This window comes from Narcine bancroftii, chromosome 7 (assembly GCF_036971445.1).
Source record: "Narcine bancroftii isolate sNarBan1 chromosome 7, sNarBan1.hap1, whole genome shotgun sequence".
Lineage (NCBI taxonomy): Eukaryota > Metazoa > Chordata > Chondrichthyes > Torpediniformes > Narcinidae > Narcine > Narcine bancroftii.
In genome coordinates this window covers 173,196,913-173,216,921 of record NC_091475.1, presented here as the reverse complement: position 1 = coordinate 173,216,921, position 20,009 = coordinate 173,196,913, and the positions used below count along the sequence as shown (strand labels likewise).

The 20,009-nt window shown below is 40.6% G+C and overlaps 1 protein-coding gene across 7 annotated transcripts in view; it reads right to left on the bottom strand.

Annotated features, from left to right (window-relative positions):
* The window catches only part of ift88 (intraflagellar transport 88 homolog), a 138,194-nt gene that overhangs the window by 39,398 nt on the left and 78,787 nt on the right, over positions 1-20,009 (bottom strand). For all 7 annotated transcript variants that reach the window (XM_069891355.1, XM_069891353.1, XM_069891357.1 and 4 more), the window contains one exon: positions 2,092-2,323. In XM_069891355.1, coding sequence (XP_069747456.1) covers positions 2,092-2,323 — 232 coding nt within the window. The remainder of the gene's footprint in view (positions 1-2,091; positions 2,324-20,009) is intronic.

The following is a 20,009-nucleotide window of genomic DNA, read 5'->3' as shown; positions in this document are numbered from 1 at the left end:
GGCAGAGTCAAATCAGTATTCCACACTGATTTATGTCAAGATCTGCTTGGTTTGTATACTTACACTGAGAGTGCACTGCATGGACTAAGGTGATTGTGACCAACATGTGCATGCCCACTTCTAAAATTCCAAGTTTCTCACTGTACTTTTTATAAGATTCATATTTTTTCAGTAGATAAAGAATGGATAACAGTTCATAACACAAAATTCTGAACTGACATACTTTAAATCAAGCCAATTTTTAGTATACCAGAATGCACTGCATTGGTGATCAAAAAATGTGTCTAAGAACAATACATGTTTTTGTAGATTTTCACCTCTGAGCAGCATGCCTAAATGAGGTATATAATAGCACATGTACACGCTAAACTGTTTTGAAAGTTTAGTTTCACTGAAGTCAAAGGAACTGAATATGGAAGTGGAGTGGAATGCACAGCTGTTAATATGGTGCATTTAGTTGACAAGGAATGAATTTCTGGGTAAATGCTTTACAGTGAAGAATAAAATAACATTGGAAACTATGCAAACTAGAATAGGAAGGAACAATCAAAACAGGAATAGGAACAGATAGAATGTCTAAAGAATAAACTATATCTCTTGTGAGAAAAGAGAGGTGTGGGGAAAAAGATCTGATAATGAAATAGTCTCAGAATAGGCTTCATGCTGATCAGACCAGACAAATATCTCACATTGTTTTTCAACGTTTTCACTGATACTCCCAATATCAACTGTGCATTTATCATCACCTCAAGGAAGTTTAAGAATTCTGAATATTGAGTGCTTACATAGCATGCATCTGCAGGTCTGAATCCATGCAAATTATGAAAGCAACAAAAGCATTGTTCCATCATCCCAAATTCTGCATCAAAAGGGCATGAGTTAACAAAAAAAGACCACTCCACTTCCTTTGTTAGGCAAGTCATAAATTGGTATTACATAATAAAATGTGTCCACTCAAGATTTGAGGATTAAAATCAGTTAATATTTTTAATTTTGAATTCTGTGCAGGCTAAGTTTACGATGCAGGGGCTTTTCTTGTAACATAAATACAATTGACCTATGAAACAAATGCACTTAAGCAGCTGTTTAAAGAAAAGGCACGGGTCTCAAAGGAGATCTAATTAATCCAAACAACTGCTTCACAGTATTTAATCATACATACAGACGTCAAAAGCCTCCAGAGTTGACTTCCATTGTCGTAACTTGAATTTGAAATTACTCACTAGCATTTGTTCTCCAATTTCAGAATACATCCAACTCTCTCAAATATCAGCATCCATCCCAGTGCAGCATTCACAACTGCAAATTTGCTGCTTTGTAAAGACAGGAGTGTCCAACCATATAAAGCACAATATGATTTTTAAAGAGAACCTACCCTAGCACAGTCCCCCTGTCCACCTCCTCAAAAACTTGCAGGATCGATGTAGTTGAAGAATTCAGATGGTGGAACAGAAAGAGCAGCATTCTTGATTTTTTCTGATTCTTTGCCATTTTAGCAATATGGAATGAAGCATGGAGGCTAACTTTATAATGGAAAGCCCCAGCCTCCTGTTACTAGACACCAATAGCATTTTACTCTGTAGATTATGCATGCAGTTGCTGAATTTAAATTTTGTTCATAACTGAGAATTAATTTCCTCTGTAAATTTGTGTTGTCTAATTATTGGATAATTTAAATTTAAAAATGGCTGAATTATTCAAAATTGACTTCCATTTACATGACTCAAAATAGTAAATGATTTGGTGAGCCAATGCAATTTATTTAAAGCGATTTCTAAAACACTTCAACAATCATTGTTATTTCTTCTTTACAATCAAACAATCGTGATGTATCATTCGCCGTGGTACATACATTAATGACTACAGATATCAGTATATATTAGTAATTACTACCATAACAATGCTTGTTAAAAATAAGTAGGGTCAAATAGATAGTTTAGCCCACAAATAAAATCTTCAATAATAATATGAGAAGTTATTATATGTCCTATGTTCATATTAATTTTGAATTTTATCTAATCTATTCCTTATATGTTTACACAGATAATCAGCAGGCATCCAAACCTCATCGTCATTAATTTCTCAACTTACGTTTGGTGGAATGTATTTTTCATCTTCATCAATACCAAGTGGAACCATTATCAATTTCTGGAATGCCTTTTTCATCTTTTCCCGATCACGAATGGCAAAGTAGCACAGAATGAGGTTGAAGCTGGTTTTTAAATTTGGGCTTTCGCTCATAATATGCTCAAAGGATGTAATAGCATCAGAATACTGTCCCATTTTGACAAACACCACACCAATATTCTGCATTATTTTAATCCTATTCAAAAAGAAATATTGTCATATAAGGAAACATAACAAGTTATGAAGAGATAACAATCAACAAATTACTATTTAATATTGCAATCTAACCTGTAATAACTTAATAAGGTTACGACACAAAATAAAATGGTGTATTTAGCTAAATATTTTTATCTTGTATAAAATTCTAATAGTGAGTTTGAAATGTCAGGAAATGTGCTATCCAGAAAACTTCTAAGTTGTTAGCTACTTGCCCAATATCACCATTAAAACGAGCAGAAATTTAGTAGTTATTGGAAATAATCATCTGTGGTCCTCACCAAGTCCCTTGCTACTGAGACTATGCTTTCAAAAGCATTACCATTGTCAAATCCTCTAGCATTGACATCCTGTGGTGCTATCAACATTGACCAGAAATGCAACTGATCGACATCAATACTATGAATACAGGACTGGATATCCTATGGTAAATGACTCATGTTCTGATATTCACCCATATCCCCAAAGGTCTACCCCCACCTGAAAGGCACAAATCATGGAGTATGAATGAATGGAGTCCCCAATGGTTTGGATGGACTTAGCTGAAACAGTCAAGAAATTATAATGTCACTCAGGGAAATCTCCAACATGAAGAACTAAGTCCCTTGATTGGTCAGCACCTGATCCATCATCCTTGTTGCCGTGCAGATGCAGCATGTTCCATCAACTAAATGGCTTCTTTTTTTTAATTTAAAAAATTTTTTCACACTATGAACCATATTAATCAAAATACACACAAACATTTCCCTCTTGAATATACACAGTGTCATTTTCGAATATAACTAAATGGCTTCTTCAAGCCTGATATATCTACCACCATTTAGAGCCACACAGGAAAATTGGATCACTGCCTCCTCCAAACTCCCCTGCAAGTCACATACAGTAATTTGGACAAGCATCACAATTCCTCATATCAAGGACAAGTTCCTGGAATTCCCATTCTATCAGGACTTCCAGAGTAATTTTGATGAAGTAGCCCTTTTTCCACTGGCATCCAAGTTAAATGACCATGTGGTGTCCTGGGATAGGACGCTGTTTGTGCTGTTTCCACTGGGCTAACTTTAACTCGGACAGTGAATGCTTTTCCACTGAACACACTCGTCCCCAGGGATCAGTGTTCTACCTTCAACTTGAAATGGGTGACATTCTTCCGTCTTTTTCCACTGGTTTAATCGAGAAGCAGGGGATACGAGTGGGGTAAAGGCTGTCAATCCCCGGCATGAAATGACGTCATTTGACACTGGTGTGCCAACTGTTTTCTTTTTCCACTGTACCCTGTCCCAGTTAATTCCTGGGACAATGTGCCAGTGGAAAATGGCAGATTGCCTGAAGCTTTGTGAAAAATTAGGCATTGTAGTAGATGGCATATTCCCAGGAATAAACAGATAAACCTTTAACTCTTAAATCCTCCAAAATCTTTGGGCTCAAAGCTTCCTCCAGCAAATCCTTGATTTTACTCAACCAAATAGGAAGTTAAGTTTTGACTTGGAATTAATTCCCCATCTCTTTTGCTTCTCTTTCTCTCTTACTGTAAGCAGCACCAGTAAGAGACTTTGTCTGCCTTACGGCAAGCAGATGGCAATTTTGTGTAATATTACTTGTTCTGTATTATTACATGTCAATAAAGGAATCGTGAATCTTTCAAACATTACTCTGCCCATCTAACCATAAAACATTACAACACAGAAACAGGCCCCTTCGGCCCTTCTAGTCTGTGATGAATAATTTTTCTACCTAAACCCGTGATTCTCAACCTATTTCTTTCCACTCACATACCACTTTAAGTATTCCCTATGGCATAGGTGCTCTCTGATTAGTAAGGGGTTGCTTAAGGTGGTATATGGGTGGAAAGAAAAAGTTTGAAAACCACTCTTTTTAATCGTAGCTAATTTACTCATTATGTGCAAAGTTTCATAACTCCAAAGGAAATGGGCCAATGACAATTTTTCCAAAGCAAAATATTTTAGTAACAATTGGGTATAGAGCAGTGATTCTCAACCTTCCCTTCCCACTCACATACCACCTTAAGCAATCCCTTACTAATCACAGAGCACCGATGGCATAGGGATTACTTAAAGTGGTATGTGAGTGAAAAGAAAAAGACTAAGAACCACTGGCCTGACCTACACCCAGTTCATAGCCCTCCATACCTCCATCCATGTACTTGTCCAAATTCTTCTTAAATGTTTAAATTGAGTCTGCATTCACCACTTCAGTTGGCAGCTCATTCCACACCCCTACTACTCTCTGTGTGAAGATGTTTCCCCTCATCTTCCCCCTAAACATTTTCCCTTTCACCCTTAACCCATGATCTCTGGTTTGTATCTCATCTACCCTTGGTAGAAAAAACCTACCTACATTTAATCTGTCTATCCCCCTCATAATTTTAAATACCTCTATCAAATCTTCACTCATAATTAAAATCCTAACCTATTTAACCTTTCTCTGTAACTCAATTCATGAAGTCCGGGCAACATCCTAGTAAATCGTCTCTGCACTCTTTCAGTCTTATTGATAACTTTCCTGGAGTTAGATGACCAAAATTGCACAGTACACCCAAATATGCCCGCACCAATGTATTATACAACTTTACAATTCACAACTCCTCTTCAAAAAATCCACCTATTTTGAGCATCCTCCTCAGTTTCAAATTTTGCTTAATAATACTCTTTTGACAAATGTTGGCATGTTTTACTGCAATAGAAGTGTTTATATAATTTAAGTTATTTCATTTTATAAAGAATAAAACCATCCAAGAAGCAGCATCCTATCTTCCGACAAAAAGTACACCACTTGTAGCAGGCCACCAAACGCACCATGCCCAAAGTGGCAACTCAACACCGGGAGCCCACAGCCTACACAGCCAGCCAAAATGGGTTGCACTCTTCGAAGTCGGTGCCCGACACAGCAGTATGCGGCTGCAGTGCCCCACTCTGATGGGCTGGCCAGCAGCAGCCAATTGGGTGGAGCTAGGGAAGCAGCCACACCAGGGGATGAGAGGGGCTCACTGATTGGCCGCTTCCTGGATAGCACTAAACAACCAATCACAGGAAGCAGATCGTAATGCCACCAGTTGGGTGGCATGAAGACATAAGAAATGGGCTTCTCAGCCCTTTATAAGCAGAGCTGCCAGCACAATAAACCAGTGTTGAATTCACTCCCGTAGTGTGTGTCTCTTCTTTGAACGTAAGCTCTCCAGCAGTAGCAGCTGCTACAGTGGTGACCCCTGACTAGTCCAACTGGCATTGTGGACCTGAAGAATTAGTGACCAGCCTGCAATCAAAGTGGTTTCGTTGAAGCTGCCCAGCTTCTGGATATCACAGCCTTGGGTGTGGTTCCAGCAAACCAAGACATCGTTCGCCGTACGATACTTCACTGCTGACAACACCCGCTTCTTTTATGTGGTCGGTGCCCTCGAGCAGGACATGGCAGTATGCATTACCAACTTCCTTCAGAAACCTCCAGAACAAATGAAGTATCAGGCCATCAAGGAGCTACTAACCCAAGCTTACAGGCTTTCACAGAGCGACCTGCTCTGAGCAGCATAAAGGGATGCCTGCGTTTCGTTAAACCACATGGCCTCTTTTCGTCAATATCGGCCTACCAGGAGGCCATTCAACAGACCAACCAGCAAGTCTTCCTTCAAGCCTGCAAACCCCAGTGAGCCGTATTGCTTCTACCATCAGTGATGGGGTGCTGAGGCCCACCAATGCCAATCACCCTTCAGGTTCCTGGGAAATGGCAACCCCAGCCATTGTTAGTGGCTGCAGGCGGCTGGCTGTAAGGTAAAACATCATGAGATGGGAATGTGTAAGGAGTTACCCTGTACAGGGCTGTAACAAGATGTGAATGCATCCTTGTACTTACAAGATAAGAGAGACATTGATGGATTGAGAGGCAGGAAGCTAGCAGGGAAAGGATAGCAACAGTTTTAGTCATTGGACAAGTAATGATATGATGATGTTCTAAGCATGTATCCAAGGGTATAAAAAATCACCATTTTGCTGATAACGGCAGAATGCATTCTCCGACTAACATTGTTAGTCGCAAGTGTTACAATCCGGTAATAAAGAACAAAGAACCCTGATTTCGACTCAGTCTGGTGTTTGTCTCACTCATTCATGAACAAAGCAGACCTAACATGGCCTATACAACAGCCTTCTCCACGTCCGGGATACAGTGTCAAACCAATACTTCCTGGTCAACACCAGGACCAAAGTAAGTGACCTACCCCGCCCCCCCCCCCCCCCCCCATCTCTGACGCACACCACCGGAAGGCAGAGCCCGGGTTACAGGCTGCCAATAACTCTTCAATACGGACTTATGGCATTCATTCTATCCCCCTCCATTTTGGCAACCACCGCTTCACTTGGCGATTTGTTTTAGCAGACGTCCACCAACCTCTCCTCAGGGCGGACTTCCTGAGGGCCAACTCTTTCCCAGTCAACATCAAGGGCCGTAGGCTAGTACACACAGAGACCCTTGCACTGGAAGTCACCAAACTGACAACTCCCCACTTACACTCGATGGCAAGTCCAAGCAATGAGTTCGCCAAGATTCTGGCAGAGTTCCCATCCATCACGATGCCACACTTTACAACTCCACTGAGTCTGAACACGGGGTAAGGCATCACATCCTCGCTAAAGGCCCTCCACTTCATGCCAGAGCATGCCGCCTCCCGCCAGATAAACTCAACCTCGCCAAGGAGGAATATTTTTTAAATGGATGAACTCAGCATTGTCCACCACTCCAACAGCCCCTGGCCCCTGGCCCTCCCCCCTCCACATTGTCCCTAAGGCATCAGGGAGACCATGCAGGGACTACCACCGGCTAAGTGAAGCCACCATTCCGGATAGATACCCCGTCCCCATGTTCAGGACTTTTCCGCAAACCTGCAGGGGGCACGGATATTTTCCAAAATTGACTTAATCCATGGCTATCATCAGATCCCCGTCCACCCTGAGGATATCACAAAGACTGTCATTATTACACCATTTGGGCTGTTCAAATTCTTCAGAATGCCCTTCGACCTAACAAATGCCACACAGACCTTTCAAAGACTTATGGATGCTGTGGACAGGGATTTTAAGTTTCACATCAGACAGTTGTGCCACAGGTTGAGTGAGTTTGGCCTGACAATTTATCCAGCAAAATGCCAGTGTAGCAAAGACTCAATTGACTTTTTATGTCACAGGATCAACTGCCACAGGGCTAAACCACTACCCAACAAGGTAGAGGCCATTTGAGCATTCCCCAAGCCTATGTAAGTAAGGGGACTACAAGAGTTTACCGGCATGGTAAATTTTTAAATCAAAGATTCCTGCCGTGGCGGCTCACACCAAGAAACTTTTATTCTCCCTTATGACCAGTACGAAGAAGGTAATTTTGTGGAACCAAGAGGCATCCGATGCGTTCCAGGCATCAAAAGACGCCCTGGCTAACGCAGCCCTCCTGATACACTCTAAAGCTGATGCCCCCACTGCTCTCACAGAGGACGCTTCTGACACAGCAGTAGGGGAAGTCTTAGAACAGTGGGTGAGTGGACACTGGAAATCCCTTGCATTTTTCAGTAGACATTTGCGGGCGCCTGAACTGAAATATAGTGTTTTTGATAGAGAACTCCTGGCATTGTACCTGGCATTCAGGCATTTTAGATACTTATATAACCATATAACATTACAGTACAGAAACAGGCCATATTGGCCCCTCAAGTCTGCACCGATTTAAATGAACTCCTCCAGTACCATCTACCTGCTCCCTGCCCATAACCCTTCAACTCCCTCACATCCATGTACTCATTCAACCTCCTTTTAAATGACAAAATTGACCCTGCTGCAACCACCTTTTCCGGAAGGTCATTCCACTCAGCCACCACTCTCTGAGTGAAGAAGCTTCCTCTTACTTTACTTTTAAAGAGTTGCCCCATAACCCTTAACATGACCCCTCATTCCAATCTCTCCTATCCTCAAGGGGAAGACCCTATTCACATCTACTCTATCTATTCCCCTCATAATTTTATATACCTCTATCAGATCCCTCCTCAACCTTCTATGCTCCAATGAATAAAGACCCAGTCTACTCAACCTTTCTCTTTATTCTAGATACTGCAAGGCAGACAACATTCTAGTAAATCTTCTCTGCATCCTCTCTACCTTATTGATATCCTTAAGGACAAGAAATTCCAAATTTTTACAGACCACAAGCCCCTCACCTTCACCTTCACTGAGCTTTCCGACCCATGGTCAGCCTAGCAACAAAGGCACATTTCATATATTTCAGAATTTTCTACTGACATTCAACATATTGAAGGAAAATCCAACATGGTGGCCGATGCCTTGTCACGTCCCACATTACAGGCGGAACACACCTCAACATCTAGCATTGACTGTAAGGCTCTGGCTGAAGCACAGGCAGCGAACAAGGACAGTGATGCATATCGCACTGCGATTACCGGCTTCCAGTTGGAGGACATACTGCTTGGCCTTGGAGGGCAGACCATCCTGTGCGACATGTCTATGAGAAAGCCTCGTCCCATCATTCCCACTACCTAGAAGAGGCGAATTTTTGAGGCCATACAAACCTGGCACACCCCACCATCAAACGACCATCAAAATGGTTGCTAGTCGATTTGTCTGGCACGGCCTCTGCAAAGAGGTCACCAGTGGGCCAGGAATTGTACACAGTGCTAGACATCAAAAATCCATACCCACACTAAACCCCCCCCAACCCCACAGTCATTTCAACTGCCATGATGTCATTTCAGCCATGTCCATGTAGATCTGGTGGGCCCCCTACCAATATCCAGAGGCGCACACTACTTACTGACCCTAGTAGACAGGTTGACTAAATGGCTGGAGGCCATCCCTTTGCCAGAGACCTCTACGGAAACATGCACCAGCGTGCTCCTGCACAACTGGGTGGCTAGGTTCGAGGTTGCAGGACATATAACCTCTGATAGGGGCTCCCAATTTACCTTCGGCCACTGGTCTAATCTCGCTAATGCCCTGGGTACTCAGCTCCACCATACCATGGTTTACCACCATGGCTTACCACCTTCAGGCCAATGGTTTGGTGGAGCAATTCCATCAACACCTTAAAGCAGCTCTCATGGCCAGACTCAATGGATGAGCTCCCGTGGGTACTCCAGGGGATCCAGGCTGTTCCTAAAGAGGACCTAAGAGGTTTCTGCAGCTGAAATGGTATACGCAGCACCATTAGTGATTTCAGGGGAATTCCTGGCCACCAAAGATACTGGAGACAATTTCCTGCGGCATTCTTGTTCCGCCTGCGGGACCACCTGGGCACACTTGTCCCGACACAGCCAAAGCAGCACGGCTCACTGGTAACATTTGTATCTAAAGAACTTGAGACTTGTGATATATATTTGTCAGATGCAGGGCTCACAGACCCCCATTACAGAGACTTTATGACGGCCCATACAAAGTTATATGACACAATGGGTCAACAAGTCATTTGGATATTGGGGGGAGAAATGAGACTTTCACCCTGAATCTGCTCAAGCTGGCATTCCTTGAGTCTGACCACCTGACCCATGACCCACCCCCATGCCGAAGAGGCAGGCCTCACCTAGCACCAAATCTAGGGGGTGGGGGGGGGTGGGGGTCGTGTAGCGGACTGCCGAACGCAGCATGTCCGAAGCAGCAAACTGACACCAGGAGTTTGCGGTCTACACAGCCAGCTGAGACAGGCAACACTCTTTGAAGTTGGCATCTGACTCAGCAGCACCTGGCTGCAGCGCCCCACTCCGCGGAGCTGGCCAGCAGCAGCCAGTCGGGAGGCCGAGGATGGGAGGGGCCGCTTCCCAGATAGTACTAAACAACCAATCCCAGAAAGCAGATCATATTGCCACCAGTCGGATGGGATGATGACGTCAGAGATGGGCTTCTCAGCCCTTTATGAGCAGAGCTGCCAGCACAGTTCACTCCCATAGAGTGTGTCTCTTCTTTAAATGTAATTTCTCCAGGAGTAGCAGCCGTTACACACTGCAAATTTAACAGGCGATTTAAGTTTTTGGTACATTCAATACCTTTTAAAGTACAAAACAATAAATAAAAATTATATTTGCTCACATTCATTATGTATTATATAGTTGAACCAAGCTATAAAATCAACTAAGTAATGAAGTAGAGGCTTCATATTGATTGTGACGTTGATGGATCTTTTTATTCAATCATCAATGTTAATATAAACAATTTACACTTTATTGTAGACATTCACATGCCTTGGGTAAAAATTGAGAGTCAACAGAGGAAATTATATGGAAATGAAATTGAAACAAAAAAGGCAATGTTAGAATAAGATTATGGATTGTTCAATTTTATTTAGCATCCAATTGTACAATTGAAACAGCGTTCTATGGTCCTCAGTACAAATCATTGCAAAAATCACATACAGACATTAACAGACTAAAGAGAAACCATACAAATATTAAAATCAATAAATATTATATTGTTAAATAAATAGTATAGTCATGGAGGGTTTGCATGAGTAGTTCATCAGACGTTCAGCAGTCTCACTACCCGTGGAAAGAAGCCTGGTGGTTCTGGTTATGATATTCTGTTCTTGCTGACGTGAGTAACTGGCAGATGCCACATGCAGGATAGTACGGGTTGTCATTGATTTTCCGTGCTGTCTCTGGACAATGATCCCGGTAAATCACGTTGATTTGGGGGAGGGAGGAGGGAGACCCCAGTGATCCTCTCTGCTGCTTTTATGATCCTCTGGATTGACCACTGATTTGATGCTCTACAGCAACCATACCATATGGGGATGCAGGCAACTCTCTCCCTTTTCTCGACCTCTCTGTTTCCATTTCGACAGACAAACTCTCAACAAACATTTTCTACAAACCCACCAAATCCCACAGCTACCTTGATTACTCCTCTTCACACCTGTCCCCTGTAAGGGTTCGATTCCTTTCTCTTAATTCCTATGTCTCTGACGCATATGCTCTCAGGACGAGATCTTCCATGCTGGATCATCTGAATTCTCCTCATTCAAAAAAAAAAACGTGGCTTCCCCTCTACCACCATCACCTGAATATCCTCCATTTCATACACATCTGCCCTGGCCCCCTCCTGCAACAGGGACACGATTTCCCCCTGTACCACACTAACAGCCTCTGCATCCAACATATCATCCTCCAAAGGCAAAGAGGAGAGGAGAAGGGAAAGTTTACAGGATGATCACCGGTAACTTTGCCCACTTCAGTCATCTCAGGAAGTGGAGTTGCTGTTGCATCTTCCTGACGCAATGAGATGTTGTGTGTCCAGCATAGGTCACTTCTTAAGTGCACTCCCTGGTGCTTTCTACTCTCTTCATATCGGAGCTATTAATGTGTAAGTGGAAGGTGGTTGACCCTGGTCCTCCTGAAGTGCACAATCACTGCATCCATCTTGTCCACGTAGAAACTCAGGTTGTTATTCTTGCACCAAAGCACAATATTTTCCACCTCTTCCCTGAATAAGAATCATTGTTGATGCTGCTGAGGCCAACTACTGTCAAGTCATCTGCAAACGATGACTCTGTTGGAGCTGGACCTGGAGTTGCAGTCGTGGGTCAGTAGCGTGAACAAGAGTGGGTTGAGCACACAGCTCTGAGATGCACCAGTGCTTAGTGTGATGGTGCTCCATGTTCTGTTGCCAACTCTGACAGACTGTGGTCTTTCCGTTAGTAAGTTCAGAATCCAGTTATGGAGAGACCTATTGAGAGCCAGCCACTGGGGTATTGTCCGTAGGCAAATTGAAATGTGTCCTGTGTCTTTGGGAGATGAATTTTGAGGCATTCTATAACCAGAAGCTGGGTGGTAGTCTTCAAGCCCTGTTACTATTGCCTTCTTTGGTACTGAGATAATGGTGGCTATCTTGAAACTAGCAAGGACAATAGACTCCTGCAATGATGCACTGAAATTGTCCGTAAAGACTCGTCAGTTGCACTGTACAGTCCTTCAGTAGCTAATTGTGTATGTTGTCTGGTCCCGCTGTCTTGTGTGGGTTCACCTTGGATAGTGTTCTCCTAACCTCGGCCGTTACTATTCAAGGGGCCTGGTCATCAGGGGGAGACAGAGCTTTCTTTGGTGTCAACTTGTTCTCATCGAACCATGCATAGATGTTCAGTTTGTTCAGAAGGGAAATGTCATCGTCTTTGACTTGCAAGGCTGTCTTGTGGTCTGTTGTAGTTTTGATCCCCTGCTACATGCACCTCGTGTTGCCAATGTCACAAAACTGACTATGAAGGCTCTGCCTTCCAGAATGCACAAAAGAGTTTAGTCCTAGCCGATCTTCGTGCTATCTTGTCACTCACCTGTCCTGAAGATATCATCACAAGCTCTGAGAAGTGCATGGATCTCCATCCATGGTTTCTGGTTGGTCCTGTTTGATCTCTGGCTAATGCAGCCAATCCAGTCAGACTGTGATCTTTCTGTTAGGAAGTCCAGAATCCTCCTCCTCTTTATGTACCCATCATTCACTTCTACAATTTAAGGTAGTACATCAAGTCTACTTTTCTAAAGTTCATTTGGCTAAATTTTATTGTAATATTTCTTTGAACTGTGATAGATAATGAGACAAAGAATGTACTTTATTACATATGTTTTGGTCTTGTTCCTTTCTTTCCAAATTTGGGAAGATGTCTTTCATACCTTATCTTTAGTTCTCAATGCAAATCTTATACCTAATCCTTTAATTGCTCTTTTTGTATCAACTAAGGTCAATGATCTGAAATTACTGTGTCTCAATCCCATGTAGTTTCTTTCGCTTCCCTTATTGCTAGATGATCAATATTGATGCTGTTCCTCCTACTCATACTGAATGGTTATTTGACATGATAGTATGTCTAACTTTGGGGAAAAAAAATCAGATCTTCCTCTAATGTAAAGGATTTAAACTTTTCAAGTTTATGGGGTCCATTTATAATGTTTTTATAATCATTCGGATCTTGTCTTGTGAGTTTGTGTTTTTTTTTTAAATGGTAGTGAAATGGTATGTATTTACCAAATAACTTTGTAAGGCAAGGGGGTAGAATTTGTAGTACTGTATCAATTTATTTTTAAAAATATTTTTTCAATTAGCTGCTTTATGACTGATTAAATGATTACTCGATTATTTCCTTTTTTTTGTTTGATTGTTAAGATATCTAATTTACATGTAACAACTTTTCTTATACAAGTTTTTCTTTCGTATATTTCCCTCTTCACATTACCTCTCTATTTAGATCAATATGGCTTCTACTTTTTGTATTATTATTGTAAAATATAATAAAAATATTGAAATAGGAAGTCCAGAATTCAGTTATGGAGAGGGCTGTTGAATGCCAGTGAGGACATTCTCTCCACAAGCCACTGGAGTATGGAGCTTGTGTATTCCTTGATGATAATAATAATAATAATATGCACGAAAAGTAAGGCAGTGTCTATGGTTCATTTATTATTCAGGAATCTGATGACAACGGGGAAGAAACTGTCCTTGTGCTGCTAGTGTTCACCTTTAGGTTCCTGTACCTTTTCCCCGATGGTAGCAGAGTGAAGAAGGCATAGCCTGGGTAGTAGGGGTCTTTGAGGATGGAGGATGCTTTTTTAAAATACCACCTCATGTAGATGTCCTTGATGGAGTGAAGTCTGGTGCCTGTGATATCGGAGGCCAAGTTAACAACCCTCTGGAGTTTATTCTTGTCGTAAGAGTTTGTCCCTCCATACCAGACAGTGATGCAACAAGCCAGAATGCTCTCTACGGTACACCTGTAGAAGTTTATGAGAGTCTTTGGTGACATACTGAACCTCCTTAGACACCTCACAAAGTATATCCACTGGCAAGCCTTCTTTGCGATTACATCAATGTGGAGGCTCCAGGATTGATCCTTGGAGATGTTCCTACCCAGGAATTTGAAGTTCTTGTACTGAGCCCTCAATGTCAATGAGAACTGGATCATGTTCCCCTGACTTCATCTTCAAGTCCACTGTCATCTCCTTGGTTTTGCTATGATGAGCACAAGGTTGTTATCATTACACCATTCAAGGAGCAGATCTATCTCTTTCCTTTCTTCTTTGCCGTTCATGATTCTGCCGACAACTGTGGTGTAATTGGCAAACTCGTAGATGGCATTGGAATTGTGACTGGCCACAGTCATGGGTGTATAATGAGTAGAGCAGTGGGCTAAGCATGCATCCTTGGAATGCGTATGTCTTGATGATCAGTGAGGAGGAGACGATGTTTCAAATTCGTACTGACTTGTCTTCCAATAAGAAAGTCAAGGATCCAGTTGCAGAGGGGGTACAGAGGCCTAGAGTTTGTAGCTTCTTGACCAGCACTGAGGGAATAATGGTATTGAAGGCCGAGCTGCAGTCTATGAAGAGCAGCCTTGGAGATGTTCCTACCCAGGAATTGCTGTTTTCGAGGTGATCCAGAGCTGAGTGGAGGGCCAGCGATATTACATCTTTGTGGAGTGATTGTCATAATCCAGCGCCCTCACAGAAACCTACAGCACCTGGTGTTCTTAAGCTGTCTCCCCTCCAAGTACTGGCTAGTCCTGAGCCTGCTTTGCCTCCAAGATCATACAATCTCAGGCGTATTCAGGCTATTTTAAAAAAAAGGCCCTACAAATCAACTCGTCCATGCGGAACAATTTGCAATTCTGGACTGGTCATATTTCTTTTCATCTGGTCCATACCATTCTAAACCTTTCCTAACTATATTTCTATCCAAATGTTTGTTGAACATCATAACATCATTTCTACAGCTTCCTCTGACAGCTCCTTACAGATATGGATTACCCTCCAAGTAAAAAAAGTTGCCCCTCAGGTCCCTCTTGAAACTTACCTTAAACCAATACTTCTAAATGAAGAATTGTCTTCCTGGGACAAAGACTATAAAAATTCACAGCATCCATGCCCCTCATGACTTATATCTCTAAAGTCATCCTTCAGCCTCCTGCACTCCAGGGAATAGAGATCCAGCCTGTCCAATCTCTCCTTATAACTCTCCACACTGTTTATCCTTCCTTTGGCAGTGTAACCAGAACTACACACAGCACTCCAAATGTGGTCTCACCAATACCTTATACAGTGTATCATGAGATACCCAAATTCAATGAATACTAATGAATAGAAGGGGGCCATACACTTTCTTCTCCACTCTGTTGGAGGTGCCACTTTAATGGAAATATGCACCTGAACTGCTAAATTTCTCTGTTCTATAACACTCCCAAGGCCCCTGCAATTTACTGTACAAGTCCTACCTTTAGTTGACTTACAAGAGTCAAAATGAAGACAAACCAAAGGAGATATTAGTAAATGATTTAATCTTTGGTCAGAAATGGGAAATAGAAAGGCAAAGGGAATCGTTTAGATTAGAGTATTGCTGGGAAGAATAAATCAAAATTGTTCAAGACTTGGAGCCAATGCAGATTAGTTTAATTGAGAGTATTGGGTGAGCAAAGTCTTTTTTTGGGTCAGAAGTGGAAATATTTTGAGGTGAGGTGTAGGGCACAAAATACAGAAGGCATGAAGTTGACTAGTTAAGCAAAGAAGTGACAGAAATTAAATTGTCAGCATTAGATACTTCACATAAGAGTCATCAGCCAAATTTCTGACATTGAGTGCCAAAGACAAACTAAATTAGTCAGAGATAGATTTTAAGTATGCTGAACATGCCACAAAGTCAAATAGATTAGAAGATACAAGATTTACCATATATGCTGTTGTATAGGATGATCCTCAAAACTTAAACATTTTGCTTTAAAATTGGGGTCGTCCAAAACGTTGGGTCTAAAAATCTTTCCTTAATGGCGAAGTCTCAACATTGCTGCCATCTTCCCGCCAGCTCCAAAGCAATTTCATGCATACCCTGTTCAGTTATTAGCCAAGTCTCAGCTCTCATCAGCAGGATCCATCCACCCAGTCCAATTGCTGTCGGCTGTGTACAGGCATTAAATGGCTGTTACTTGAGCTGACTGTGGTTTACAGGTAGTCCCTGGGTTAAAGATGAGTTCTTTTACCTAGGTCTGTCTTTAATTCAAATTTGTATGCAAGTCAGAACAGGTACATACTGTCCTTATTTAGTGGCAATACACTAAAACACCTTAAACATAACAATACAGAATACAGTACATAATAATGTAGTACATAATAATAGTATTGTACGCAATATTAAAAGTAACTACATTTATGTTGACACTTAACCATAGAACACTACAGCACTTAAAACAGACCATTCAGCCCTTCCAGTATGTGCCAACCATTGTTCAGCTAGTCCCAATAACTTGCTCCCATTCCATAACATTCTGGACCTCTCCCATCCAATGTATTCTTAAAAATCAAGATAGAGTCTGCACCCACCACATGAGTGAAGAAGTTCCTCTTAAACTTTTCCCCTTTCACCCTAAAGCCATGTTCTCTCATATTTATCTCTCCTAATCTAGATGGAAAGAGCCTATTTGCATTTACTCTGTCTATTCCCCTCATAATTTTGTAAACCTCTATCAAATCTCCCCTTACTCTTCTTCGTTTCAAGGAATAAAGTCCTAACCTGTTTAATCTTTCCCTGTAACTCAACTCCTCAAGACCTGGCAACATCTTAGTAAATCTTCTCTGCACTCTTTCAATCTTATTGATATCCTTCCTATAGCTAGATAAAAATCTGATAAATACCTTAATTGTGCTGCTCTATAATAATTTTTAAAGTTTGGTAACTGCAAACCACCTTGGTTGTACCTCTCTGTTAATTTATCTAATGCTATCCTCGGTTTCCCCTCTTGCCATAAAAATTATTTTCTTTAGTTCATTAAAGAATTTCTCTGTTAAGGGAATTGGTAATGATTGAAATAAGTATTGTATCCTTGGGAAGACATTCATTTTAATGCAATTTACCTTCCCTATCAACATTAGCGGTAATTCTTTCCAATGTTCTAACACTTCCTGCAATTTCTTTATTAGTGGCTGATAATTTAATTTGTACAAGTGGCTTAAATTATTTTCTAACCTAATACCTATGTATCGGATTGCTTGTGTTTGCCATTTAAATGGTGATTCTTTTTTAAATTCTGTATAATCCGCATTACTCATTGGCATCACTTCACTTTTATTTGTGTTGATCTTGTACCCTGATATTTCTCCATACTCCTTCAATTTCTTATGTAGTTCTTTTATTGATATTTCTGGTTCTGTTAAGTATACTATGATGTCATCTGCAAATAAACTGATTTTATACTCCTTCTCCTTTATTTTTATCCCTTTTATTTTATTTTCTGTTCTTATCTGTTCTGCCAATGGCTCTATGGCTAAAGCGAACAGTGAGGGAGATAATGGATATCCCTCCCTAGTTGACCTACTTAATTTAAATTGGTTCGATACATATCCATTTACTGTTACCTTCATCAATGGTTCATTATATAATGCTTTAATCCAATTAATATATTTTTCTGGTAGATTGAACCACTGTAATACTTTGAATAAATAATTCCATTCGACCCTGTCAAAGGCTTTTTCTGCATCAAAAGCAACAGCTTCTGTTGGCATCTTATTTCTTTGAACTGCATTAATTATATTAATAAATTTACAGACATTATCCGCTGTTCGTCTTTTCTTAATAAATCCAGTTTGATCTTGTTTTACTATTTTTGGTACACAATCGGCCAATCTGTTTGCTAATAATTTTGCTATTATCTTATAATCTGAATTAAGTAGAGATATTGGTCAATATGATGCTGGTGTTAGTGGATCCTTCCCCGTCTTTGGTTTTACTGTAATTATTGTTGTCTTACATGAATCTGGCAAGTTTTGTGTTTCATTACTTCCAGGAGAGGAGGAATTAATAACTCTTTAAATGTTTTATAGAATTCTATTGGGAATCCATCCTCTCCAGGCATTTTATTGTTCGGCAGCTTTTTTAATATATCCTGTACTTCCTCTATTTCAAATGGTTTTATCAGTTTGTTTTGTTCCTCTTCTTGCAATTTCGGCAGTTCAATTTTAGCTAAAAACTCTTCTATTTTATCATCTTTCCCCTCATTCTCAGTTTGGTATAATTGTTCATAAAATTCCTTAAAATTCTCATTAATCTCCATTGGATTATATGCAATTTGTCCTTTTTCCTTGATGCCAATACAGTTCTTTTAGCTTGTTCTGTTTTAAGTTGCCAGGCTAATATTTTGTGTGTTTTTTCTCCTAGTTCATAATACTTTTGCTTTATTTTCATTATGTTCTTCTCCACCTTAAACGTTTGTAATGTTTCGTATTTTATTTTTTTGTCCACCAATTCTCTTCTTTTTGTTATATCATCCCTTGTGGCTAGTTCCTTTTCTGTACTTACTATCTCCCTTTCCAACTGTCCTATTTCCCGATTATAGTCCTTTTTCATCTTAGTTACATAACTTATTATCTGCCCTCTAATGAAAGCTTTCATTGCACCCCATAATATAAATTTGTCTTTCACTGATTCCGTATTTATTTCAAAGTACATTTTAATTTGGCATTCAATAAACTCTCTAAATTCCTGCCTTTTATGTAGCATGGAGTTTAACCTCCATCTATATGTTCTTGGTGGGATGTCCTCCAGTTCTATTGCTAATAACAGGGGTGAATGATCAGATAGTAATCTAGCTTTATATTCAGTTTTCTTAACTCTCCCTTGAATATGGACCGACAACAAAAACATATCAATCCTTGAGTATGTTTTATGCCTACTCAAATAATATGAGTATTCCTTCTCCCTTGGGTGCTGCCTCCTCCATATATCCATAAGTTTCATTTCCTGCATTGATTTAACCATAAATTTGGCCACTTTATTCTTTTTGTTAGTCTTTTGTCCAGTTTTATCCAACATTGGATCCAAATTAAGGTTAAAATTCCCTATCAATATATTCTATATATCCTATCAACATAAACTTTTGATCCTCTTCATTAGGTGCATATATATTGAGCAAATTCCAAAATTCTGAATATATCTGACACTTTATCATTACATACCTCCCTGCTGGATCTATTATTTCCTCCTCTATTTTGATTGGTACATTTTTATTAATTAATATAGCTACACCTCTAGCTTTTGAATTATATGATGGTGCCGCTACGTGCCCTATCCAGTCTCTCTTTATTATTTTCCATTTCAGTTAGATGCGTTTCCTGCACAAATGCTATGTCTATTTTTTCTTTTTTCAGTAAATTTAATAGCCTCTTCCATTTAATTTGGTTATGTATTCCATTAATATTTATAGTCATATAATTCAACATGGCCATCTCATACCCTGTTTACACCTCATTTCCACTTCCTCACCACCACCATCCCCTTTTTCCCCATTTTCATCTCTCAGTTTTCCCTTTTTAAACTCAATGTATGACAACACATTTAAAACATAAAATACTTCAACAACTCCCACATCCAATATTCCCTTATCCCCAAATGTCCCCCCCCCCCCTCTAAGTTGTCCCTTATGCCTTGCCAGGCAACCACAACTCTCCTCTCCATTTGGATTGCGAACCCGCTCGCAAGCGTCAACTGATTTCACAGTGACAATTATTCTCTCCCACCCAAACCCCCCAGAAAACTTTTTTTTACACATATAACAAAGTTCACCCTCTTTTTTCCCCCTTACTTTTTCCTTTCTCTTTCCCTTCTTTAGTTCTTACATATACATTATTTTTACATCTTTATATT